The sequence below is a fragment of the Drosophila suzukii genome, chromosome 2R (assembly GCF_043229965.1).
Source record: "Drosophila suzukii chromosome 2R, CBGP_Dsuzu_IsoJpt1.0, whole genome shotgun sequence".
NCBI lineage: Eukaryota > Metazoa > Arthropoda > Insecta > Diptera > Drosophilidae > Drosophila > Drosophila suzukii.
In genome coordinates, this window is record NC_092081.1 from 2869462 (window position 1) to 2896988 (window position 27527).

Below are 27527 nucleotides of genomic sequence, written 5' to 3' on the forward strand. Positions count from 1 at the left end.
CTAAATGTCTCAAAGCAGAAGACAATTAAAACAAAATTATATTATATTATCGTAAATGCCTACCACGTAAATTAAATTAATTTTGCATCGCTGGTTACTATATGCATACATGCACGCATCTATAATTAAATATGTATCTCCATAACGCAAAACTAACGATATTAGGCCTCGGCTGCACATGCACTTTTTGCGGCGACTGCAATTTAGTAAGATGAAATTTTGTCCCCCACTTTAAAATTTGAAACTGTCAATAATTTAGCTATGTATGTAGCTGTCTGTTTTTTTTTTATTGTTTGCATACCGTCTTCTGACCACCAACTCGATTATAGGCGAAAAAGAAATCATAAAAACGGATGGAAACATTTGTGACATGTGTAAAAAGTTTCAAACTGCTGCTATATCATATTGTGCTATAAATTATTTCTACTACTATTTATAATTGGTTGAGTGTGCTGTGTAAAACCTTTTTTGTCATCAGCAAGGCGAAATAGTTGCACGTTCCATCGTTTTCAACTACATAACTATATGCATAAACAAATGTAATGAGAGTTGCCAATATAAAGTAATTTAAACAACAACAAAACGCTAAAACGAAACATTTTAAGCCTATTTTTTTATCTCTATATATATATATATATCGAAGCAAATACATTTATACATTTTCCTAATATCCACCAAACTAAGAATCACGACGACGATGCCTCATGGAAACAACACATCAAAAATAACTTTTGATAGGCCATAGTTTACATAAGCCGCAATTTATATTGGCCAGCAGCTGGACGCACGACAGTTTTGTACTTTTTGAGCATATTTGCAGGCGTTGGCGAACATTTCTCGGCCCAGAACCAGTAGTAGCCGCATATTTAAACTTAAATTCTAATCGTAACAATAAAGCAGGCAAATGACAAGGTTTAGATAATAACTAACAAGCAAATACACAAATGAAACATTGCATACGGTATGTTAAGTTGAGGACGTAGTATAAGCAACAAACTGATTTATCTAATAAACTATGATATATAAATTTGAATTTGGTTTCGGTTGGAGGGGGTTTTTAAAGACTGTTGCTATCGATAGTTTTTTACGATAATTTTAACAGAAAACTGTTATTGAACGAAACGTCGCTGTTAAACTAACGAAGCCTCGGGTTTTAGTCTTAACTAAAAGTCTAACAAAGTCTTACAAAGGTTTAACGTTGATAGATCAGTAATCAGTGATCAAGTTTGTTTTGCTGAACGCTCAAGATACACAACGACGTTAAAAACGTAAAACGTTTTACCTGAAAAACTCCGTTATACAATGCAAAGCCTTACGGCCTTGACAATCCTTTTATAAACAAATGTTTTTTAATAAAAGTTGCGAATTCGGTTGCCACCGCAACTGTAGCATTGCGCACAGAAATCGTGGAAACGTAAAAATCAAAAAGGCCTAAAAGTTGTAAAGAATTTAACTTACTTCATGGGTTTTTAATAATAATTATGTTAAATCGATATTTCATGATATCATGTATTACGAAAATGTACCGTACTATTTTTAAATTTTTTTACTTATGATCAGTAACTTTTTGCAACAGAACTTTCGTAAGAATTCCATCAGTGATCAAGTATTAAAGGTGCAGAAAACATCGCTTTTCCGATGTTTTAAGAGGCAATTATCGATGTCACACGGAAAAAATCGATGTTTCTGCACCTCAATCAGGTATCATGTTGTTCCGCTGAACGCGGCTAATGTTAAGTCTGGGCCAGAAATGTCGAAGTTCTCCACCCACAGGGCCGTTTGCTTTGCGGTATAAATATGGTATTTCATTGGAAATCCCTAATGGATTATTTTTAACTCCCTGCCACGGTCACACTGCTCATATAGAAATAAAAAAAAAACTGCACGGCTCGGTCGTCCAATTAAGTTAAATTTGTTAAGTAAACATACAAGTGCGGAGTCGCCGCGCGCACCCACGTAACCGTTCAGCCGCCCTCGCCACAGTTCTCAACCGCTGGACAAAGCGCGATCCGTAGTTTCGCCACCACTGCGGTCCACGTGTGGAAACAGCCAGGAAAAGCGAGCGCACACACATAGGCGCGCTGCGAGGAACACGTACACAAATGCGCGCGAGGGAAAAGCGCTAGGTCAGAGGAAAGTGAAAAGTGAAAAGCGAAAAGCGCGTCAGGGATTCGCAATCGGAATTCGCACGACGTAACTCGAGGGAAAATGGCGCTGCCGCTGCTCGCCTACCGCGAGAAGCACATCCTGAGTGCCCAGCAGCTGAGGAAGCTGAGCGAGCACAAGTACTCCTGCTTCAGCGCCAGCCTCCTCGATCCGCTGCTGCAGCCGTGGTGGAACTGGCTGGTGGCCCAGACGCCCCTGTGGCTGGCCCCCAACCTCATCACCATCGTGGGGTTGATCCTCAATGTGGTCACCACGCTGATACTAATCTGGTAAGCCCGTCGCCTTGGAAAATTTTCCGGTGACCCCTTGACCCCCGCAAAATCGCATTCCCAGCCTTTAAATGCTGCCTGGCGAGAAACAAATCACATCAATTGGCGGGGATTAGGAATCTGCATCAGCTGTTTGCTTCGCTCTTTCAACTGTCACTTGTCACTTTCAGTTTGCCGGATTTGTTTGCTTGGGTTTGTCAGCTTTTTAAAGAAAATTTAGAAACATTGGGTTCGTAGAATCTACTATCCCGAGATTAACATATTTGATTGCTTGATTTATTTTGCCAGCACTTTATGTAATTTTGTCACAGATTCGTAGAGATTCTGGGTGTGTACCAGGAAATTCCAGATACATTTTCAGATTATTTATTATTTAAGCGGACATAAAATAAAATATAAAAAATAGGGAATTTTAAAGACTTTTCAGTTGTTATTATTTATAATATTTAGTTTAGAACAAATTAGTTGGTCAGTTAGCTTGTTAAATGGTTCCAGTGCTGGTTTTATTAATAAATATCTTGTCTTCTTAGGAAAACAAAATACTATCATTTGTTTGTAAACGCACCATTGTTAATAGTAACTTTGTATTTAAGTAGTTCTGCAAGACACAGGAAAATCAGGCGACCTGCCGTTTTCGTTTCATAATGCGTAGCGATAGCGTATCATTCCATAACTAAGCTAACTAAGCCAGATGGCGGAGAGGCGTGGAACTGGTGGATACGCGGACCCCCTCTCCAGTACTTGGACACAAACTATGCCAGCGATAAGATAGCGAGGGCGTCTCGCCACTTTACCCATTACATGCGAACTGCGCGAAATATAAGTAATCGCAATCATCGTCGTTTGTCGTCGGTTTGTGACGCGTTTCTTTAGCCTGAGGGCGTTGCAAAAAATGGCAATTTCAAACGATAAGTAAATAAACAAAGGCGGGCTAATCGTGGCTGCATGTAAAGCCTGATGAAACACTGCTTCGAAATCCAACAGGTACCAGAAGCCTGGCGTTTAAGAACTTTTCAAGAAGCCGCAGCTTGCCAAAGCAAAGTTCACATGAGTTAACCCAGGGGGCACATTTTGCATTTTCCAATTGTTTGCCTTTCAATTGGGATACCTTTGATTGAATTAGAATGACAATTTGCATTTCTAATTGATTTTTATGGGTCTTCCCACCAAAGTCCGGCATTTAAACATGTTCCGCTACTCTTAACAAACAAAAAAGTTGTAGCAATTACAAGAACTATTTTTAGAGAGACTGACTTTCTCCCTGGCTGTGGAAAAAACCTTGAATTCAAGAGATATGGCCCAGAAACCAGCGTATTTCTGTGTTTCTTGGTATATTTCACTGAGTATGTAGGCGATAAAGAGGTGAAAAATAGTAAAACACTGAAAGGCTGCTGTTTTTAACACCTATTTCCGAGGTAAAGTCTAGTAAGAGGGGCAAAAGTCATGTGAAATGAATTATTAAAAGTATAGCTATGCATGACTTTTTTTGGAAATAAAATATTTATATAGAAAGCATTTAGTCTGACTACTTTTTCTCAATTATGGCTGATTGCTTCAGAGGGCTGGCATGTCAACCAAAGTGGCTGAAAAGACATTTACTTCTGTCCCCCAGATGAATCACCTTCAATGCTGCTCACGTGTCGGTTTCTGTTATTTTTAGCGCAAAATACATGCTATAGGATCTATATATTCATTCACAAACCTAGCCAAAAGACCGGACCGGTTTTATTTGCACTGTATCCATTATTATTCTACTTTTGTTTGCACTTTTGTATTTGTTTAATAATTCTTGTTTTGCTAAAAAACGAACTGTTGCCAGTCCGCTTGTGGATTTTGCTGAACTTGTCTAGGTCAGTGGAACTCGATAAAGTAGTGTCAATCTTTGCATGATGATTCAGCTGGAATCAGGTGTTCTATTCTTTCCGCTGGTTGTAGTGTGCCGAAATTGCGAGCCGGAACCGCACAGTCAGCTGATTTGGCGACATGGCGGAGGAGATAGCAGTCCGCTTATCAGACATTTTCAAGTGGCAGTAGCAAAATAGTGATTTTATTCTTAACCTGAGTGCTAATTAAGAAACCCAGCTTGGGAACTTTGCTCATCAGGCGATCTTATGCTCACTGACGTCAGTCTGTTTTCATTGCGAAGGGGAATGGTTCGGCTAATTGACCTGGAAACGCACGAAACGGTTTGAAATTATACACTTGGCATTCTAGTACAGCCTTAATTCATTTTATTTTTCACTTACAAGCGTTTATACAATTTAAGGGAAATTATAATAAGATGGTATCGTTGGGTTTTAATTGTAATCGGCGGATTGTTATACCTACGATATTTATTTTTGTCAACTGCTTTAATTTCTAGTTTTGTTTTATTAAGATTTTCCTTGAATGATAGGTCAAGTACTGCAATGAATAAGCTTACTCAACTTATAATCAATAAATTCAGGGTCGCCTTCTCGAGTTATCAAATTGTATCAAATTCAAAGCAAGTTCATAACAATATTACAAAATTTGAACGTTATTAAAGAAAAACCAGCTAATAAGGTCTCAAATGCGAAAATTCCTTTTAACCAAGCAGTTACCCCTCTTCATGTAAAACGTCTGTTGTGACTGGCAAGCTATTAACTCACTGATTTCCCATATCCACATTCAGTTATAGCCCAAATGGCGTTGAGGCTCCGCCACGTTGGACCTGTGTGCTCTGCGCCCTGGGCCTCTTCATCTACCAAAGTCTGGACTCCATCGACGGGAAGCAGGCGCGACGCACGAACACCTCCTCGCCGCTGGGCGAGCTCTTCGACCATGGCTGTGACTCCATATCCACGGTGTTCGTGGCCCTGTCGGCGTGCATTTCCTGCCAACTGGGACACTACCCCAACTGGCTGTTCTTCCAGGTGAGTGGATTACGCACAGCTTATTCAGAGCGAGATGAATTCTGAACTTCTCTTTCAGTGCTTCTGTGCTATAGCTCTCTTTTACTGCGCCCACTGGCAGACCTATGTGTCCGGAACGATGCGCTTCGGACGAATTGATGTGACGGAGGCGCAGTTTTCAATCATAGCCATTCACCTGGTGTCGGCTGTGCTGGGCCCTGAGATCTGGCTGAGCAAGGTAGGAGAGGTTCTGAAGGCACCCAGCGAGGACCCTCGAGTAACCTTTTGTTTAAAGCCTTATTTCCGGAAGTTCTTTGCATTCCTTTTTATTTTTTATTTATATATCTTAGCGTACTTCTAAGAGTTTTATTTCGTTACGTTTACCTAGAATTTAGCGTTCGAGTTTCATATAGGCTGCTTCGAATTAAGCTCGGCTAGGATGCCTTAAGTTCCGTTCAGTTTGATTTAGCGTGCTAGTTTAGTTTTGAGTTCAACTCCCCACCATTAAATTCCCTTTTGTCAACATGAATGAAAAACCACGAAAGCAGTTAGGGTTTTGAAGCCAGGACAGAACTCTCTGATATACTTATGTATAGGTCTCGTATAGTTTCCAGTTAACATTTAAACACGACGAGTATTTGTAATGTATTAAACCTTCTACTTCTATGTACCTAATGCGTACTGCGTGTGCTCCCTAATCAAACCTGCCGAAATCCAATGCCTATCGCGATAAAACACTTAACACACCAACACCACACCCACATATAACACCCAGATCGGCATCGGCAGTATAGAGCTTTGGTATGGGCCGGCATTGACGACCATTGTGTGCGGTCTGCTTTCCCTAACTTATGTATTTTCCGTCATTAAAGCCGGTGGTGTTGGCAAGAATGGCTCCACAGTTGCTGTAAGTCCTTAACACACACAGAACACACACACGAACACGAACACGAAACACTAAAACCACTACAACAAACACACACAAAACAAAAAATATTTTGGCTCCTCAAAAGAGATTGATCTGAATTAAAAGAGTTTTCAGTTTCCACCTAGCTTTCTATTTGCTGACTAGCTCAGCTGAGTTTCGAGGAAGGTGCGTGGCGTGAGGATAACCCCTTAACCCCTCTATCCCACTCTCTAACCCCAATTGCTTGCCTATTTAACCTGTGCCGTTGTTGATTCTTGTTCAGTGTCTTTGGTTTTAACGGCGCAGCTGCTGCAAAATAATAATCTGCTTTGTTGCTATTGAAACCACTCAATCATGACATAATTGGAAGCAATTCGAGAGCATGCCTAAAATAAACAAACATACACAATAACTATTTGAGGCTGCTGAATGCAAACTTTAAGTTAATTCTTAGTTACCCCTAAAATAATCTATGTATTGCCCTGTCCAATTGTCCATTTGACATTTTTGGTATTTCTATTTACTCTTTATGTCTTCAATGTCTTCCGGTTTTGGATTTACCTATTTAACCAAAAAGTAACATTAAAGTATTCGCTATTTCTTACGTATTCCCTTTAAGTTTAGATTGTAAGCGAGGGCTGTGGGGTGCTCACAGCTTGTAAGCCACTGTTAGCACCCCACGACCTCTTTAACCAATCCAAACATTATACCAACAAATTTTCCCACCCTCTGAATGTAGTCGAAGATTCTAAATTTTATGTTTTCTTGCAATCTTTCATCTTTACTAGATACCAATCGTGGGCCTTTCATGGAATTATACAATATTAATATTTATCACATTCGGTTATACCTTGAATATAATCAATTTCCTAAAAATGTTTACTGAAGGCGGCAGTGGCAAAAACGGCTCCTCAGTTGCTGTAAGCATTGCACCCTCCTCTCGCAATAACGAGGCGAAAAACTATTATAAAACCAGTGAAACATAACAGACTAACTTGAACGCGGGTCATCAACTAATCCGCAGCCCCAGCCATAACATTTTTATCTAATCCTTGGTTCTGCTTTTGGGTTCTCTACTAATATCCGTTTTGCATTTTCCGTTGACTTGGATTTGGAAATGGCTTGCAGTTTCGGCTCGTTCGGTGGAGGGCTCAGGAATTTGGTTTGGGCTCTAGCACTCGATAATTTCCTAATCCCCATACCGACTAATACGACATATCACTGATTTCCATACTTAGCATGCTGCTGCTTGGGTTTTACTAGTTTCCTAAGCGGTATTACTGTATATTGATTTAGTAATCGAGTGAAATTGGTATTTGTTATTTTAATTTTTAGCTTAAGTGTAAATTTAATCAACATAAATATTATCTTGACCTTGGTGAGTTTGGAGCTTGTAACGTATTAACCTTTAAGTTTTTAAGCCTCACTTCTGTTAACGAAAGACTTCTGGAAAAACCACAACTGTTCCGTAATTACACATGAAATTTTAATGCGCGTCGTTCTTTTCTCCCGCACGCAATCAAACAATCAACCAATCGATCAATATCGTTTGACAAAACCAAAACGAACCCGAAACCCATTCCCCATAAACCTTGAAATTGGCAGCTACCGTACTTCAACTGCGAAACCCGATTTCTGCCAATTTATGTGGCCTGCGGCGTAGATTTGATTCTAGCACTCCGCTACTCGAAGTGCATTTTGACCGAAGGCTGCGGCAAGAACGGATCGTCGGTTGCTGTAAGAACTTTTCCCTTAAGTTGATCTCGAAGAACTCCCAGCGAGATAGTCTCGTCCTTGTCCTGGTGTGCAGTGCGTTTGCCAAAACATACATAGCCCATGTGGTATCCGGTATCCCGTGTCTTATGTGGTTTAAACGCACTGTAAATCGGCTTCGGTTACCTTCTTTTGAGTAATGCTATCTTTATCGATCCCAGTGCACGTCTAATGTTCGTTGACTTCTAGTATATTTATTTGTTTAGCTCGTAGTTCTTGTTTTGGTGACAGTTTGGCATGGCATGTAGTTTGTAGTTTGTTTTCGTTTGGCATTGTGCTTTCGTTTGATAAATTGGCTTCGTATACTGACATATGTGCATTTTAAAACCCACAAAAACCAACCAATCCACCACCCACACACCCGCCCAATAGCGCTAGACCATGTAAATAATACATGTAATAAACAAATCTGTAAGCGCAATTCCCCCTCCAGTGTTCTCTTTAAATTTCTGGGGGGGAAATTGCTGAACCCCAAACACCAAAAGCCAAAAGACTTTTTGTTCACTTTTGTTTGTGCACTCTCGAATTGTTGCGACCTTGCAAAATGTGCCGTAATTCACAATTGACTAACAAATCGTTTAAAGTCCAATCAGCACAACGCCGCCCACGGTGACACTTTGCAAGCGTGCAGCAAACCTCAAGTAATCCCTCTAACGTAGTCTTCTCCGTACTCCCGCAGGGCACCAGTGTCCTGTCGCCCAGCATCCCGCTCACGCTGGTGGTGCTGCCCGCCCTGATGATTGCCCAGAAGTCGCCCCAGAACATCTTCACCGAGCACGCCTCGGTGTACATCCTGGCCTTCGGCATGGTGGCCGCCAAGGTCACCAACAAGTTGGTGGTAAGTCCGGGAAGATTCCCCTTGGTCCAGTTGGTTTGGGTCACCATGCCACTGGTGTTCCGTAAATGATAATAATACGAATGATTGATGCTGAATGCGTCAGCTCAAGTCCAGCGTTGTTTTGATGGTTATTCGTACATTTTATAATTTAAAAAAATTCTTTCTAAAATCAATTTATGTCAAGTGTGACTTAATCAAACAAAAAAACATATTAACGTTATATTATCTCGTGGCGACCAACCTTTCTGAAGAAAAATAATGATACATTCTCATTCGTAAGCGACTTTGCACACTTTTGTGGTGCTCTTCGGTACTACGTGACTGCCACCCATTTGAATAATATTCTTGCGGTGCGATTTAATTTTGCAATATAGTTCATATCATCCACCATTAAAGGATTCCTAAACAAATCTAATGCTTTTCTTACACCATGACCGCAATGATTAACGTATCATACAAATCAAAGATCAAATCAAATCAACTCGGTTAATTATTTTAGATTTGAAATGTTAAGGATATCTTCAGATATATTGACTTGGTAAAGAAGAAGAATTTATTTTAAAGTAAAATATAATATTTGTCAAGGAAGCAGACATGAACTGAAATTGGAATACATTACATTCTTTTCCCGAACTAATTTTAGGAAGAGTGTAAAAGGTGATCCAAGTTGATCAAATTATCAATCAGTTTTGCAATTCCCTACAAACTAATCGTAAAGATAATATTATAAAGTCTAAACTCAATTGATCGTATTGTTTGCCCACAGATTGCCCACATGACCAAGTCGGAGATGGAGTACCTGGACTGGTCGCTGCTCGGTCCCTCGCTGCTGTTCCTGAACCAGTACTTCAACTGCATCGTGCCCGAGATCTGGCTGCTGTGGTTCACGCTCATATGGGGCACCCAGGATCTGCTGCGGTACTGCTCCCAGGTGTGCCTGGAGATCTGCCAGCACCTGCGCATCGATCTCTTCCGGATACCGTACGCGCCCAAGGGCCTAACCCCGCATCCGGCCACCGCCTCGGTGAGCAGTCAGAGCAACATTGGCAGCAGTGCGGACAAGAACGGCGGCACTGCGCATCGGAAGTCGAAGAGCAAACCGCACTAGGTTTCGGCTTCGCGCTACATTAATTAGTTTTCTTTTACAAATTTACGTCGTTAGAGCCGAGGGATACTCGTAGGAGCAGGCGGAGCGCAAGTAATACAAACCCGTAAACACAACCCAACAAAATTCACCGTCAATGTTTAAGCTAGACCAGGAGAAACACAACCAAACGAAACGAAACAAAACAAAACAGATAGAAACGTTAGCAAAAGGGCGAAGCAAAACGTTGCTCCTACATTTTAGGAAATAGTTTACAACACGTGTTGTAGCCGAGAAGGCGAGGTGGCTAGGGCTGCTGGGAGAAAGAACTGTTGCAGTTTTCGATATCAATTATATGGCTAAATATATAAACATAAATATATTTTGTATGATTGTGTAAGTTGTAATAAATCTAGATTGCAGTATTTTTACTGTGCTAAATCATACTTGTGCAAATGCCAAAAAGAAAGCAGAATAAGCCTAAAAATAGCTCGATGAAAGCTCAATTTACGTTTAAGTCTTGTGACCACCCATTGGCGATCTATCCATCCCACAAAAGACAACAAATTAGGTGCGAGCGCAGTTGCGATTTTCAGTTGAGGCCAGTATATCTATTCATGTTACTCGTTTTAGTGCTTAGTTTTCTACTCATCGGGGTCGTTCGAAGGGCCGCGACATTCTAAATGGTGACTCATTTCAAAAAGCGCACTACCTATCCTGACTAGGCCCATAATTTTAGTGCGTTTCGCGTGACTACATCTTATGCATCCTAATCCTAGCTAAACCCCATATTATTTGTAGCTCGCACGGCGCTGGCCGGCAACTTTATAGTTAAACTATTATGGATTATGTTTTATGTTGTACAAGAAAATGGAGACAAAAGAAACAGCAAGAACTAGAAATAAAACGAATTGCTAAAACTAAAAAAACATGTATTCATTTGGTGGTGTTTATACTCAAACTTAAAAGAAATTGCTGGAAAAATACTTAAAGTTAAGTTAACATTTTAAGATGATATGGACTATTAGTGGGCCCGGTCGATGATGAAGCCCATCAATGCCATGTCGCGCACCTCCAGAGTGACGCGATTGCGGTGCTTGGTGAGCATGTAGGAGTCGGCCAGACGATGGGTCACGAACAACTCGGAGGACACCTGCAGGGCGTTCAGGGCGCCTTCGGTGATCCTCATCGGTGCTCCGTCGCTGTACTTCACTATGAATTCGCGCACCAGACGCGAGAAGGGCAGCTTGGGTAGCAGAATGCCGGGATGGTTCTGCAGATGCCGGATCTCGCGATCCATCCTCCTGGCTCGGCTCAAGGGGTTGGCCATCTTGCGTCGCCTGGTCTGATTTTGGGCACCGGCCGATCCGGTGGATGGTGCTTGCGTCCTGGCCGGCTGGCTGGGGGCCTGACGCCTCTCCTGCTGAGCGGTCGCCCGGCTCGTCTGCGCCGATCTGGCTGCTGGAGGGTGATTCTCCTGATCCTCCTCATCGCTGGAGGTTCTGTCCGCTGCTCGCGACCTCTGGCCGCCTGCAGTCTCCTTGCGCAGCGTCGAGCATTGGCGATTGGAATTCAGGGTGAGCCGGCTTGTGGTGAACTCCAAGCCGTAGTCGGTGCCATCTTCCGGCTCAGGCGATCGGAAAGCCGTGTCGTCGTCGCTTCCTGCGTTCGTGTCGCCCAGCGTTGGCTTGGACACTTGCGCCTTGGGTCTTCCCGCTCCTTTTTTTCTGGGCATGATTCGGACCCACCAATTTGAAAACACAGCAATTCGTAAATTTTAAAGCGCGATCCCGCTTCTTTCTTACAGTGTGGCCGTATTACACAATGCCGAAAATACCAAGTAAAAGAGCTGGAGTTGATATATTGAATTTATAATTTCCGAATTATATCGAATATATTCTTAACTGTTAAATCGATAAAAATTCAACAGAAAATTTCAGCAATTGAGGAAACGAATCTAAATGGTTCCTGTTGAATTTTCAAATAGCTGTGACCAACTTTTTCGGAAGTACAACCCTGTATTTTTTTTTATCACAAATGAATGCCTAAAATTATTAAGAAGGACTGAGAATATACTTTCTTTCTACTACCACTTTCTACTTTTACTATAATGTTACTGAGTTGCCATTGCTTTTTATTGAAATAGGATTCTAAATTGATTTCAAAGTAAAAATGGTTACTGATGATACTATATTGACAGCTCTGGTTTTCAGCAGTTCAACAGCCTCGAGGTTGTTGAATCTCTGGAATTTCTTAAAGTTTAGTTTGTGTGGCCAAAATTCAACAAATCAGCAAGTCAACAGATTAGGGATACCATAATTTTTAGAAATGTTTGTAAACAGATTTTGAAAATTCCATTGAAATCGATTTACCATTTGGTATCGATAAGCACCCACCTCTAATCTCTACCCAGCTGATCCGAAATTGTGTTGTTTACCATTTACCACTTAGGATATTTGCCTAATTTGGCCATTGTAAAGAAATCTCAGAGGTCGAAGGTCACTGCCATGTCGGAGGATCACGGGAAGGACTACACCCTGGAAGGCGACTCCGAGCTGCGCTTCGAAATCGAGCAGAAGGACGCCAAAGTCCTGGTGTCTGTAAGTTGATCCACCACTGCGGCCTTTAATAAGTTACTTATTCCTTTAATCTTCCATCCCAGCTGGTCAATGGCTTCGCGGAGATGTTCGGCACAGAGCTGGTCAAGAAAAAGCAGTACGAGTTCGGCATGGGCGCCAAGGTGGCCATTTTCACATACCAGGGCTGTGTGCTGCACGTCTCCGGCAAAATGGACGTGTGCTACATCTCCAAGGAGACGCCGATGGTGCAGTACGTCAACTGCCATGCGGCCCTTGAGCAATTCCGCACGGAGGCCGAGGAGAAGGACCGTCGGGGTCCCGTGGCCATGGTCGTCGGTCCCATGGACGTGGGCAAGAGCACGCTCTGCCGCATCCTGCTTAACTACGCGGTGCGCGTGGGTCGACGGCCCCTGTACGCCGACTTGGACGTCGGCCAGGGCTCCATTGCCATTTCCGGCAGCGTGGCCACCATCCTAATCGAGCGGCCGGCGAGCGTCGAGGAGGGGTTTGCCAAGACGGCGCCGCTGGTCTACCACTTCGGCCACAAGTCGCCCAGCGGAAACAGTGTCCTGTACAATGCCGTCGTCTCCAAGATGGCCGAGGTCTCGCTGCAGTCCCTGAGCAGCAACAAGCGGAGTGAGTGGCTCATATACATAAGTTCTGTTAAAGCCATAGTTGTTCGGTGTTATTTAAAGTCGGGGTGAAGGATAACCTGCCTAGAAAATCCGCTTGTTCTTAATGATCTTTTACTTGTTTACCGCCTCTATCTTTTTCTAATTGTATTCAACATCCTGTGTGTTCGCCTATAAGATAAGCTAGTTCCATCTGAAAATCAACATTACCTATCCTTTCCAGCAAAAAGCTCCGGCATCATAGTAAACACCTGTGGCTGGGTCAAGGGCTCCGGTTATGCGCATCTGTTGCACGCTGCCCAGGCGTATGGGGCGTGTGCCATCTTTGTCTTGGACCAGGAGCGTTTGTACAACGAGCTACTGCGCGATGTGCCCAAGGGTGTCAATGTGGTGCTGCTGCCCAAGAGCGGCGGTGTCGTGGAGCGCAGCAAAGAGTTGCGGCACGAGGCGAGGGATCAACGCATCAAAGAGTACTTTTACGGAAACTCAAGGGCCCCCTTCTACCCGTTCAGCTTCGAGGTGAAGTTCCAGGATCTGCGCCTGTACAAGATCGGCGCTCCGCCGCTGCCAGACTCCTGCATGCCAATAGGAATGAAGGCGGAGGACAACAAGACCAAGGTGGTGGCCGTTACTCCCACACCCGCGCTCATCCATCACGTGCTGGCACTCAGCTTCGCCGAGTCCGTGGAGGATGATGTGATTGGCACCAACGTCGCCGGCTTCTGCTGCGTGTAAGTGCTGGTTTCTCAAAACTGATTGGTTAGACTAATATTAATTGGTGTTCTTATCTCCAGCACTGAAGTGGATATGGAGAGGCAGGCCGTGATGTTGCTTTCCCCGCAGCCCAGACCTCTGCCACCAAATGCCCTGCTGCTGTGGTCGGAGCTTCAATTCATGGACAATCACACCTAGCATTTATAAATGCTCTCGTCTAGATGTACTTTAGGAATTATAAAATTATTATTGGTCTTTATTCAAATATACTGTTTTAGATATATACAACATTTATACCTTTTGCATGTCTATAGCTTCAACTTTTAAATTTCACTTGTAAAAAATGGGCAATAAAAAAATTATTCATACTGACGCTAAATCACTATTTTGTAAACACTTGCTCATATATAAACTTTTGAAATACAAAGTCTAGAATTTAAGATTAATTGCATTAGCATTTAAATGTTCAAGTTGCGTTTCTGAAATTTTAAATATCAAAACAAAACAGATTTTCAAGTCAAATATAGAAATATTATAAACACAGATTTTGAATTAAAGTAAATACAACTTCTTGCATTCCATATTTTATTAGAGAGAAAGAAATAACATGAATAAATAACTTTTAATGTAAGGATTGAAGACCAAGATTTTTTACTTCTTTTCCCGCTCCAAAAAGAAGGGTTATGTCACGACTATTCTTTAATAGTAGGATGTGTACCTGTGTCTTATATTGAAACAACCAAGTGGTTTTTTGTTGGTATGCAGTTTTAGTGCTGCCTAAAGCTACTGGGGTTGTTCGGGAAGTAACAGCAGTAATAGTAAATTCAAATTTAAGTGTTCAGCAAGGTTCCCAACCGGCAGTATTACTTTTCGATGAGTATATTTTTGGTATATTTGGAACACTACCTAGGGTTTGATTTAGTACATTTGTGGCAGCCACACCTTGGCTAAAGTGCGTCGGCCCAGTGCGGTCACACTGTTCGGAAGAGCGAGACGAAAAACACGGCAACACGGCGAGCGGAAAACCCAGTGAAAAGTAAATCAAATATTTACAAAACAAAGTAACCACAAAATGGCTACGCTCGGTCGAAATGCGTGAGCTAAACAACAAATAGTGGCCAAATGGACTTGGTTAACACACTTTTGGCGGGCTCTAAGCTCTAATACTTCGGAATTTGGCGTGTTTTTCGGGTTTGTTGTGCAGCGTGCGAGCTGCTGCTGCTGTTGTTGTTGTTGTGTAAATGTGTATCAAATGGTTCTAAAAACAAAACAAGAGTTTTCGGGCATCTAAATTTACGGCTTGCTTGAAAGACGTTCTGTTTTCTCCGCGTGTGTGTGTGCGTGTGTTTTCGTCTCCCTCACTCTGTTGCCTTGTTGCTGCATTTTCCAGCGGCAAACGGCGTTTGTTTTGGTTGTCGTCGTGAAATTTTCCACTGGAAAGTGCAGCAGCGCCTTTTGGGGGTTGCACACACACCGTCAATCGCCGGCTTGTTGCGCCGTGGAAGCGACAAAAGGTCCCCCCTAATTACCGAGTCGCCTTATCACTTACACTACTTCCATTTAGCAACCAGGTGGGCGGGGAGGGGGCCGCGGTCGGGGTCACCCCCACACAGTTGCACAATTGCTTATCACTCGCTACTTAGCGACAACAACAATTTGTAGCACGCACACAGGCAGCACACACGCAAACAGGGCGATCACACTGATCAACAAAAGAAACGGGAAATTAAATTAAAATAGGAGAGCAACAACACAAAGCCAACACTGCGCAACAAATCAAAAAACGCACTAAAAATGTTAAAAAATTCAAATGATGACTTCTAGTAAACTTGTAAATTCGTTAAATTCGTTCCCCTTAAAAAAGTGCTTGCAAAAACTAAAAACATTTGAGATTAAAGCCAAAAATCGGAACGGAAAAGTGAAAATATGGCTCAATAAAAAGGAAATTCGAGACCTAAAAACAATAACTCACTTGTTTACAAAAATTATTAAAATACTCTTGCACTCCAATTTATGTAACTTATGTATATAGAAATACAAAATAAATTAAATAATATATTTACACAAACTATACAAAAGAATCAAATTTCCTTTGAAGAAAAGTATCATTTTAAAAGGGTTTATAATCATCAAAACTAAAACAAAACTAAAATTATTTTTTTTGTAATATGTTACAATATGTAACAAAAACATTAACAGAAGAGAGAAGTTGAAAATGTAATTTTGAAAGCCCTCCAATAACCGAGCCTCTAATACCCAAACAAACGAATGATTTTCTAACGACCTGCTTTCAAACTTGCCCCTCTTTTCCACTTGCAGTTTTTCCGTGTGATTATTATGTGCGCCTAAGAAAAGACAAACGATCGGGTCGCGTCATCTGTTATTGTTTGCGCCAAATGTCTTAAAATTCCGGAGATTGTGCTTCCAAAATAAGATGGCCCTCGAGCCATACATAAAGTCTGCTGAAATCGAACCTCAATTGTGCCAAGTTATAGCAAATAATGAAGATGTGACAACGAAAGCGACGAAGTGCGCGACATTTAGCAGGGGAGTGGGATGGCGACATCTGCTGATCGGCTTTCTACTGATTTGCTTTGGCATCTCAAACAGTTGGCAGTACAAAAATGGTAAGTTCTGTACTTTCATTTCGAACAAAAGGCGTCGCTTTTGCTAAAGGAATTGACGAGCATTTGATGGCAGCTCGATTAATTCGACGAGTTCCGAGGGGTTGGGGTTTGAGTTTAAACCACAGGGATAGAGAGTTTGTAAAAGGAATAGGGCTGCGATGTCTTTCTCCTTTATTCCGCTCAAAGCCTTTCGTTTTACAGAAATCGCTCGATACGGTCAACCAATGAAATCAAACATTTTTTTCTTTAAAGCGGGTGAATGAAAAAGATAGTTCTTTTTAAATCTTTACTAACTTACAAGAGGTTTTCAGTAAATGAACAGATCCTTTATGTGTTCCATTTCGACAAAAAGTGAAAAAGACTTCAAGAAAGAATCGGAGATAGATCATAAAATTAATATATGTAGCTTGGGACACACTTTGTCTTGGTCCATTTATTTTAATCATGCAATGGTGTTGATAAAAACAACTTTACCAACTCAAGTGTGGCAAAATGTATGATCCACGTATTTAAGAAACAGCTGTTCAGTTCGGCAACAAGTTCATAAGTGCATTTAACTGGGAGTCAACCCTTTCGAGTGTCCACTGTGTTCGTTTGTTTATGTGGTTTCAACTGCACTTTTGAGCTTCCCTCCCCTCCCCCGCTCCGCTTTTGAGCCCTTCTTTTACCGCTTTGCGTTTTCCTTTAAGCTCTTTTTCGTGTTGTCAAAGCCCAAAGGCTGACAATTTCTCGGCGCAATGCTTTTATGAATAAACAACTACTACTTATTTAGACTGTAGTACGCACTCAACTTGATTGCACTGCGCATAATTTAGTACCCCTTCCTTTCTGCGGCTCCTCCAAACACTTTTCCGACTAGATGCGACGCTAATGAGCTGAAAAAAGCAGCTCACTAATAATTCAGCAGTTGTAATATGGCAAAGTTGCCCGGTAATTGCCGGCATATTTCAAATGCACAAAGCATTGACCTGGGACAAAAAATCATGCACTCAGAAAAATCAGTGGGTCTAAACGGAAACGTGTAAGCATAAATATAAGCCATAAAGCGTTGTAAAGGTACCCATTAATTTTTCTAACTTGATAAATGATTGAATTTGTTGAGATATACAACTTTACAACCAGAGGTTTTCATACAATAATTTTCCTTTTTAGCAAAGAAGCTGTTGGGAGGTAGCTGTGGCTCGTGGGAAATGGTCTCTGCAACGATCTTTTTAAATGGTCGAGTCAATGTTATAATCCAATTATTGTTTTATAAAAAGCCATTTCTAAGCTTTACGTTTTTCTCCAGTGTGGCTTATAATAAGGCACAAAGGGCGGGAACGGATGGGGGACCCCTGCGGGTCAAGTCAATATGGAAATAGCAAATGGACAAAGGCCGTCCAAACATCGTTAAGCCCCAAAAAGTGGACGGTCGAGTGTTTGGCTGAAAGATAAGCCCCCGCTCTTTGGCCCTCTTCTTCAGTTGCAATCCGGAGTTTCGGAGACCGGAACTGCGAGTACTCCAGCATGCATTGGGGCGCCCACAAAGCAAGTGGCGCCGCCCCGAAAAGGAAGCCCGAAACTTAAATTTGTCGAGCCGGGTGGAAAAAAAGCGCATCAAATATGTACACAAAGCTCCGGGAAAAACCATCTCCATCTTTCCTGACTCTTCCTCTCTTTCGCTGTGTGTGGGTTGTGTGGGTGGTTCGGTGGTTGGATGGGCGCTTACTTTCTTTAACACTTTGACGCGCGCACAAAGTGTTTTTTGCCTGCGTTGATTTGCTCCGCTTTCCCCGTCTCCTGGAAAAGCCCCCACTGCCATAACACCCGCCCACCCACTTCTTTAAACCTTGTTCTTTTTTGCAGCTACTGACGTTTTTGCCGCTGTCACTCCGTGTGGGGGATCCCCTTTTTCGTCCTTTTGCGTCAGAGCTCGACGCTATTTGCTTTAGCTTCTATTTACTACGCCGTAGTACGCCAGTTTAGTAGTAATGGGAGTACTTCAAAGGCGACGGCGCCTTTGACGCCACATCCACCGCCCACTGACGACATCCTGCCAGCCTGCCAGCCTGCCATCCTGGCAGCTTTTGCGTCCCCGCGGGACACTCGACATTTCACTGTTGTTGACATTGATTTTGATTTCATTTATGTGTGCACCAGTCCCACTTTCCACTTTCCACCAGCACTGACATTGGCTTAGAACGCCTGTCAGCACTCGCGACACTTTGTCTTTCTTCTCGGGATTTGTCCAGGGACTATTACCCGCTACTATTTGCAAATTATCCAATTAAAAATGCATAAAATACATATGTATGTCAGTTGTCAGCTAGCAAAAGTAATTGAAGAGCCTTGAAACTGTCTGTCAGTTGGGTATAAATTACTTCAACTATTGATTAAATTATTTAAAAGGTAAATCTTAAATTTGAAATCCGTTGACTGTCTATGAAAATACATGTCAGAATTACGCCCTGTTAGTATTTGTTAGGAATGGCGTTCTTAAATGTAAGATTCGCATGTCTTTATTACCACTGGGAATTATTACCGAATCATCTTAAATTATACATTCCTAAGCCGGTGGAACTATACCTTATCCCAATTACTGTAGGTTCATACCAACATTATACAAAGTACCTATATAAAGTATAAATGGCGACCAAAACCATTTTAAATTTGGGCTGCTGCTGGAAACCAGAACCCAGAACCATAAAACGCCCGAACGCATGGCAAACACAATTGGGCTTTAACTAACCCAATCATCCTGGGACCCATCTGCATTCCGTATGCAAACTGCTAAAACCAAAGGCAAACTCTCGGTCCGCCGGCACAAATGTATCACTTTGCAATTTAAACAATAATGTTGTGGTGTGGTCTGTCCGGAGTGAGTGTGTGCGTTTGTGTAACGTATCTGTGTTGGCCGGCAGATTGGTTGCAACTTGCAGTGCGGCAGCAGCAGCGGCATCAACATCATTATCATCATCATCCCATCATCCTCATCAACGCGCCGTCCTCCTCTGGCCGCAGATTTGTGTGGGCGGTTTGGCCTGGCACTGACCTCTGTGATGGGTGGAAATGTATGCGCCTTGATTGTGTGTTTGCACTGGGAAAAACATTAGGAAAAGATCATTAATAGGTCTCAAATTGGACACTGATGATATCATAGGTTGCCTTAAAATTTAACTTGTGTTGACCGTTTGAAAATGGTATATTCATCAAAATGGTTACTTAAAAAAGAGAAAATCACCAATCTATAATCGATTTTTATAAAATAAATCAAAGGGATATTTCCCTACAAAAACTGGCCGTTTCATATAACATTTCGCTCTCTGTGCAAATGCGTAATCGGTTTTGGCATTACCAGCAAATTGGCTGCCATATCCAGCGCGCTCTGCATATGCAAATATGCAACTGCCGCAAAAGCAACAACAAGGGCAACGCGACCTGTCCAACTGCTTTTGGCCATCTTCTTCATCCTTCGGTTCGGCCGGCCCGCTTATCACTTATCGTAATCTTGTAATTACGTGTGTTCCACAAATGTTAATTGCGAAAGGGAAACATCGATAGGCTAAGGGCATTCCCAGCTGGTTCTCCATCTGGATTCCCTGCTCTTCTGGTTGAAAGTTTAAACGAGTTGTTCACATGGCAAATCATTAATTTTACGAGTGTTTATTTTTGAGAGATTCTTTAATAGCTCATAAAACTATCTAGAATTTAGACGGCCGATTCATTAGGGTTTTCATCATTTAAGTCGCTGGATCGACGGAGTTGCACGAAATGCATGGCCACAATCAGTAGGAAATAGACTTCTATTGCTTGGGAAAAAATATTATTTGGAATCCAACAGCTCATGTCTAGTTTTGTACCTAATATCGGCATGAAAATCAACGACAAAACCGTGTGGTCATAGGCAAAGATTAGGGCCAGGATAACGATCAAGTAAACAATCGCCATAAAAATCGACTTGCCCAACCACATCGCTACTGTAATTAGGCCGGACTGCAATTTAGGATTAGAATATCATTCCGTTTCTTCACCTACTCACCTTTACACTCAAAAGCAGTGCTATGTCTGTCAAAAGGTCTACTACGAGAATCAACGTCGCCTGAACACGATTTTTCATCATGGTATCGGTGATTAACTCGTGAATAGCGTCCCCACTTTGGGAATCAGCGTAATACCAATGCATAACTGAGGGGAACATTTTCAAAATATATTACTAGATAATAATGTTGCGCTATTACAGAGCGGTCCTGGAATAAAGAAGATTATCAGGTGATAAATTAGGCGAAGAAAATCAATTATAACGTAGGAAGTTCCTATCACAAGTACTCCGGTGGTAATTGAGAAACGACAAAAGAATTTGTTTATTAAAGCCATGATAGAAACATTTACTGACTTGTTATTTTTCTAGAGTGTCAGTTTTAGAAAAGCCATTTAGAAAAACCAAGCTTCTCAACAGCTGCTTGCGCAGTAAGTGCTGATAAAATTATACGACTATAATTTACCCAACAAGTTGCCAATTTAAAGGCCCAAAACATGTCAGCAAGTAATTAAATTTCTATACCAATTTGCATATCTACAGGCGCGCAGGCAACCCTGTTTTCCTGCGCGCCTGTGTACGTGTGTATCTGTGTGTATGGGCCACTTAACATAGCCGTTGGCTTTGGCCAACTAACGAACTGAACGAGAGACCGAAATAAAAACAGGGGGACTCGACTCCGGGAACATTTAGAGATGGGCGACATGTGAATCTTTAAGATCCCAGTCACAACTGAAGTCACAGATTCCAAAAAAATTATCTTGGTTAGTCATAGAATGTGTTTAAACTGATAAATCACTTGTTCTAAAAGCCATTCCATGTTATCGCAGTCATTTCCTGAAGCATAAGGGTTTGTCGATTGAAAGATTTATAGAGATATTTATTTAAAATTTGTTTTTAAAAACAAAGTTTCAGAGAAAAAGTACTATCCTAAGTTTCAGATGGTCCTAAACTAAGAAAAACTGCAAAATTAAATATTATCATATTCATTTATTTACACCTTACAATTATACATTTTGGAAGAATTGTAAAAAATATTGATTTTAATTTTCTTCTTAAATTTAACTATTCTATTGTAAACCCTCAAAACACCACAAATATTTTCTCAGTCTTCTAAAATTGAACACAAATTTGTCTTGGAGAAATATTACAAGTTTTCAGAACTTCTTAGGCAGATTAAATATCTAATAGTTTTGGAAAACTTCTTGATAATCGATAGTTTGCGACTCGCTGAAGTTGCCCATCGCCAGGCAGCATCTTGGCCGTGTCTCCCCTGCTAACAAGCTCCTAACCGGCCCTTCGTCCGCTCCCGCTCCCGCTGCCGTCGTCTGCCTTCCTGCCGGAGTTGTTGGTGGCTCGGTCTGCCGGCCGTGTTGTTGCCTCGACTGCTTTAAATGTCTGGGCGTTCGTGCGTTGCCTGCAACGCAGCAGAGCAGCGCATAAACATGCACATCGTTAAGAGACGAGACCGGGCTCAGACCCAGGCCCAAATCATGGCCCAGACCCTTTTGGGGCCCGCTCCCCTGCCCCGTCGCCACTTGTGACTCGTTTCCAAGCCGGTCATTTAGAGGCCAGGCCCAGCATGCCTTCCACCACATATCCGTACAATCAACAAACCTGGCCAGAAATGTTTTCCCTCTTTTTATTTTCTTGTTCTTTTTTGGCTTGTTTTGGCCTTTTGACTGCTCTTTGTTTTCGTGTAATTGTTCTGACTGCCGTTCTTGTTTACGTCTCATTGGCTCCCGAGTTTCTTTTTTCGGGCGAAAGATCGCCCCTCCATATGTTCGAATCTCGAGTCTCGGGTTTCGTTATCTAATATTGCTGGGAGGAAGCATTAATTCGCGGCTCGTTGGCAGATCCTTCTTTTCATAGTCCAACAGTCTCCGCTCGACGGACTGCTAATTTATTTCGCTCTTGTGCCTCGTACCTCGCTTCCTATCTAGAAAAAACCAATTTAAAGTTTATTTATGGCTTTTATTATTTTATACCCTCTATATTTGGCATTTTTCCTGTTGCTTTTTTCTGCTCTTTGCAGCTGCCTTCGACTGGCGTTTGTCAATTTTTAACCTGTTGTGCATACTAATTTGTCAGGAGCTGGCTTTTTTGGTATTTGATTTTCCGTCTTACTGTCCCTGGAGAGCGTCTCTTCCCCATAACTTAAGTGACACTTTGGATGATTTGTGGCCAGAGCGAAAACGCCTCGGCTGATTTTTTAATTAACTTTTGTCGAACCATAAATTAGGGCTGTTTAAATATTTATTGTCTGGTCTGCTTTTTTATAAGATCCTTTAACGTTGCCAATCAAAACGTGGCAGACTGGCAGGCCAAAAGTTCTCTGGCTAACGCATAAATTAAACCGCGATACCGAATTCCAGCAATCCCCGAGATTCATCAACATCATTAGTTATAGGTCGAAAACCCGACTGAAACCAGAAAACCACAAAAACTAATTTATCACACAGATGGTTCTTGCTTTGTTTTAATGGTTTTTGATGGACAAAAGGGAAGAGTTCGATAACGCAAACCAAAACACGACCAATACGACTGGCGAAAGAATTGAATTCCACGTTTTTGGTGGGGAAAATTCGAACGAGACTTGGTTGAGACAAAGGAAATAAAGCAATGTGAATTGTTTATCAAGCCGTTGCCATAAATTCATATAAAACTGCAATGCGAAATTAAACTGCACGCCAACGCAACGCAAATGAGCAGGCAGTTTAAGTAAACACAAAACGCTTTGTAAACAGACACTCGGATGAAAACCCTGGAGAAACGAAGAATTTCATTTTGAGTCAAGTGGATTTCACCTTAAATTTCAATTGAGCTTTTTGTTAGATATGCCTTTATTTTACCTATTCTTGTTAAATACGGGCACTTGAGAAAATCGTTAATAAACTTGCACAATCCACATTTATATACTTTTTATTTTCAATAATTATTCATTATTACTATTATTCGAAACAACATTTGCAACATTTTCTATTTGCCGTGTACTCGAACTCATTTGTGTGTGTCGTTTGTTGGAAAAAGAGTTTCTGGGAGCAGCACAAACAAATCGTGGCAGCCACTGCGAGTGCGTGCGTTTAAATCCATCAATAGGCACATTTGTAATTGTTACAATGGGCAGCCGACTCCGGCTGGGGCCAATGGCATATCCCTCGGATTCGGAATGGGAATGGCAGCAACAAATCATTCTCTAATGTGTTGATACACAAATTGTTCGCCGTTTGTGTTTAATTTCTCCCTTATGGCCCAAGCATGCTAATTAACAGCAAACGAGGGAGATACCAGCAGCATCCGCTCCTTTCTCTTTCTCGACTTCCTCTGCAGCTCCACAGCATAGATACATAGATACATAGATACATATAGTCAAAGCTGCCTCTTTCTCCGTCGCACAGTCATTCGCACTCGATGTCTGCCTTCAAGAGTCGGAGCTGTGGTATGCCATGCCATCTTAATAATGACATTTATTTGTAACGTGTTAAGATACTAAATTGCCCCGGCCACATGCAACAGGCGGCACATAACCATAACTGAGCGATCCATCTCATCTCGGCATGTCACTGCGGAATACCTGGACCCAGGCATATGAATATATATTATGGCCCACCGGATTGCGGTTTGTCCTCATCTTCCGACCGAGTCTGGGCAATTTTCAACAATTTGCTGCCATTTGTGTGCAGCAACGGCAACGAAGGCAAGAAGTATGCGTAATAACTTTGGTGCTGCACACGAATTACACTGGTTGAAAAGGTTTTGGGTAAGGAACTTAAAAACTTAAGATGTAAAAAAATGATAAGCCCCTAAAAGGATTACAAAACCACCACCAATAGAATATCTTTTGCATTTAACGATTGAACTTGAAAACACCCTTTATAATAATATATTTCTTGGGCTTAAACCAATTTATAAATCCCTTTATGTAACTATGAAGCTGGCACACTATCCGAAACCCCATCTTGTTGGCCAGTGTATCTGGGCTCCGCAACCTGGACACCTCCTCCGATTCAGTCCAGCAATCAGCCGCAGCTGCCGAGGTGCGTGTGAGTGAGTTCCTCGGCTGGATCTCGGCAATTGTTATAATTTGCCACATATTGAAATTGAATTGCCGGGCCATAGCTGCAGCTACGGATCTGCGTTTTTGCGCTGGTGTTTCGTTTGCATGTATCACTCACTCGCTCACCTTCACGGTAAATGCAGTTGGCGCGCTTGACTAATTTTGCATTCATGCCTGCACTGGGTGCAAACAGCCTGTTTAGCCGGGTGCGTTGATGTGTGGCTGCTCCCACAAGTTTCCGCTTCCACTTGGCCATTCGATTGGCTGTTGACAGGCGGCTATTTGCCTCCTTGGCTCATTTTCAAAGGAGGATATAGATTAGGCAAGATAAATTGTGAACACATCACGACTTCACCCATAGGTATACCCCCCAAAATGGGAGCGTTATAAATTTCGCTTATGACACCTCTCTTGACAACGGACAGGCGGTAAATATGCATAGGAAGGTGTCAAGTCGAGTCAACTCAACTCCACAAAACACGTTTTGCCAAGACGCGCATTTAAATACAAAAGAGCAGATTCGACGCTTAAACAAATCAGCTAACAGTAAATAACCTGTTGCGTTTGCGCCATTAACGTCGAACTTCATTATGCTGATATACGAGCTGTGGCAGGGAGCATAAAGCAAAATTCGGGCCCAAAAGCAGAACTTCGGGATATCGCCAGAGTAATTTTACACCAGTAGACAACAACTTCATTATCGCATAAGCTCCGATTACATGCGTGCCAGAGAGCCCAAAAACAAAATCTTTTAAAACAAAAGGGGAACAAGAGGGAACGAACAACAATGCAAACATAATCATTATCGAGATTACGGCCAAATTTATCGAGAGCCACAGACTCCGGTGCTTAACGAGCCCAAAAGATGCCTTCATGGCATGCACCGGGAAAAAATAATCAGAATTGGTTGGGATTTTTTAGGTAATACTACCGATAATGTTTGAAATTTTTCATTAAAGAATGTTATTTTTTTTTAGCAATTCTAAAACTATTTAACATTATAGGTTAACTTACTGCTGGTTTAACAAAATATTTAAAGAAGGAACATTTTGTTATATAATTGATTATACATATTAGTAATTTTGCTATCTGTAGGGATATCTCTTCTTTATGCCATCGGTTGGGTTAGCTTGTTTTGGGACTCGGCTTGTTTGCTCTCTCCGTTTTCCAGAGTTACCTGCGCTACCTGAGTTCCCCAGCTGTTCACGAACTTGGACTACGCTACTGAGGTTGTATCTCCCTTCCCAACAAAATCTTCGGTTTGGGCTGGGGCTTGTGTTTGGGTTTTCGGCTCTCGGGTTTTTCTGGGCTGTGCCCACAAAACGCCTCGAGGCAGTCGCACTCGCCACACAACAAGCTGTTTTACGGCCAAATCCAAAGCCAAAGCTCGTTTGTGTATCTGGCTTTGTCCCTAAACAAAAACCCAAACAAGACAACGGCGAGCATAGAGAATTTGTATAAATAAAAGCGTGTAGGGGGTAACAAGCGAGTATAATAATTAAAATGGAATCAGACGGGCAGCGAAATAAGCTCTGAAGAGGATGGGGAGCCCCCAAGAAACACCCGAACTCCATTAAAAATGCTAAATTTGTCAACTGAATGCGAACATTGTTGCCGATTTATTTGCATGTGAAAAGCTAATCTCGCCTACAAAGGAGCCAAAGCGTATGAATAAAATGCAAAGCAACTAGTTTGGATACTTGAACCTGCCCTCAGGATTGTCAAACTTTTGTTATGCTAAATGTGGCAATCATAAATTTCACCCAAAGTGGCTGGCAATATGGCTTTTCGAAGTGCCATATAACGCCTATTAAGATAGTCGATATGAAGTCACACCCATTAAAGTGACAACATACGTTATAGAAGATCTTCTTGAACTTATTTTCAGATTAATGGGTATTCATACATTATAAGGTAGAGCCATTGACCTGTTACAATTTGTCTCATAGTAGTTGAAGTTTCCCCCGAGTTTGAAAGATGACTTTGGAATTAGCTAATAAATACGTAATGTTGGACATGTTTAATACTTGCCTTCGTCGGCGACAGGGCAATTAGTTAGCCAGCACTTTCCTTGGGCCGACATAAATCTAAAATTGATTTATAAATTGCCGTCCGGCAATCGCAGCAGCCACAACACCGGACCGGGCAAAAAGTAAATGGCAATAAAATATCAATTTGCAAACTTGGCCATCGGTCGGAGGCAGAACGCCGCTCCTTTTGGCCAAGAGATGCAGATGCAGATGCAGATGGAGATGGAGATGCAGACGCTGAGGCCAAGGCGAGGCAATTGCAGAGGTGATTTGTTTGCAGCGAGCTGGCTGCGCTGCTCCTGCCTGGCAATTTACTTTTACAACACCCAGGACCGGGGCGGGATAATTTATGCTGCAGTTTACAGCCAGCTCCGGAGACCAGCCATTTCCATACACGGGCCAGACTTTGGACCGCATGTGGCAATTAACCAAAAGTAAATCTCGATGTCAGCCGCGCCGTAGAAATTTCAATTCCAATTCACTTCAATCAGTGTGCAAATACTCGGGCCGCGGCAGGCAGTTCGATAATTCAATATAGACCAATTCCGTCTGCCGAGCGGTGCTAATGGCCACAAGTGGAGTAGTCGCATCGCAGTCGTCTCAATTGGCAGTCTCGCTGCCGTAGGTATTTCTCCTTTATTTCGTATTTCCATTTATTTATTTTATTTTCCAATCCCAGGGCTCTCGAACTTGTAGTTGCTTTATTTGTACATGTGTACAAATTTTTATTTTGCACAAATGTTTGCTTCTGACAGCTTTCGCGGGGCGGGAAGTGGAGACTCTGGAAGTGTGTTCTCGAGGACGCCCGACTTGCTGGCAACTAATTGAATGTCAATTTGTTTGTTGCCTCGCTCCCAACTCGCAACTGGATGCCACTCATTTCGCATGCCTGTCAGTCGGCGACGGTCCGCTCGAGACTTCATCTGCATTAACATATTGCCTCTTGCAAGCCCAATATTGAAC

At 42.1% G+C, this 27527-nt stretch overlaps 5 protein-coding genes across 8 annotated transcripts in view; 3 read left to right on the forward strand and 2 right to left on the reverse strand.

The window, feature by feature from the left end:
• Positions 1–1853: 1853 nt before the first annotated feature.
• Positions 1854–10354, forward strand: bbc (choline/ethanolaminephosphotransferase 1 bbc). Of its 3 annotated transcripts, none has more exons than XM_017087881.4 (6): positions 1854–2435; positions 5089–5329; positions 5388–5546; positions 7004–7135; positions 8668–8826; positions 9593–10354. In XM_017087881.4, the coding sequence occupies exons 1-6, from the start codon at positions 2209–2211 to the stop codon at positions 9932–9934; spliced, it is 1260 nt and encodes a 419-aa protein (XP_016943370.1). In that variant the 5' UTR covers positions 1854–2208; the 3' UTR covers positions 9935–10354. The 3 variants fall into 3 exon arrangements, with proteins under 3 accessions (XP_016943370.1, XP_016943371.1, XP_016943369.1); XM_017087882.4 differs by lacking the exon at positions 7004–7135 and adding an exon at positions 7821–7952; XM_017087880.4 differs by lacking the exon at positions 7004–7135 and adding an exon at positions 6084–6215 and having other exon boundaries at positions 1855–2435.
• Positions 10355–10825: 471 nt separating this feature from the next.
• On the reverse strand, positions 10826–11746 carry cid (centromere identifier). The gene has a single exon (XM_017087883.4). The coding sequence runs from the start codon at positions 11643–11645 to the stop codon at positions 10935–10937; it is 711 nt and encodes a 236-aa protein (XP_016943372.3). The 5' UTR covers positions 11646–11746; the 3' UTR covers positions 10826–10934.
• Positions 11747–12292: 546 nt separating this feature from the next.
• On the forward strand, positions 12293–14214 carry cbc (crowded by cid). The gene is made up of 4 exons (XM_017087518.4): positions 12293–12510; positions 12573–13125; positions 13345–13852; positions 13916–14214. The coding sequence occupies exons 1-4, from the start codon at positions 12418–12420 to the stop codon at positions 14031–14033; spliced, it is 1272 nt and encodes a 423-aa protein (XP_016943007.1). The 5' UTR covers positions 12293–12417; the 3' UTR covers positions 14034–14214.
• Positions 14215–14772: 558 nt separating this feature from the next.
• Positions 14773–27527, forward strand: part of arr (low-density lipoprotein receptor-related protein 6) — a 31146-nt gene continuing 18391 nt past the window's right edge. Inside the window, exons 1-2 of the mRNA XM_017087648.4 lie at positions 14773–14871; positions 16155–16462. Of these exons, the coding sequence (XP_016943137.3) occupies positions 16270–16462 (193 nt within the window). The 5' untranslated portion in view covers positions 14773–14871; positions 16155–16269. The remainder of the gene's footprint in view (positions 14872–16154; positions 16463–27527) is intronic.
• Positions 19550–20970, reverse strand: LOC108019732 (uncharacterized). Of its 2 annotated transcripts, none has more exons than XM_070994852.1 (4): positions 20680–20970; positions 20481–20626; positions 20302–20434; positions 19550–20244 (listed from the first exon to the last, which is right to left on the reverse strand). In XM_070994852.1, exons 1-4 carry the CDS (start codon positions 20813–20815, stop codon positions 20150–20152), a joined length of 510 nt encoding a protein of 169 aa, XP_070850953.1. In that variant the 5' UTR covers positions 20816–20970; the 3' UTR covers positions 19550–20149. The 2 variants fall into 2 exon arrangements, with proteins under 2 accessions (XP_070850953.1, XP_016943149.2); XM_017087660.4 differs by having other exon boundaries at positions 19551–20250; positions 20680–20966.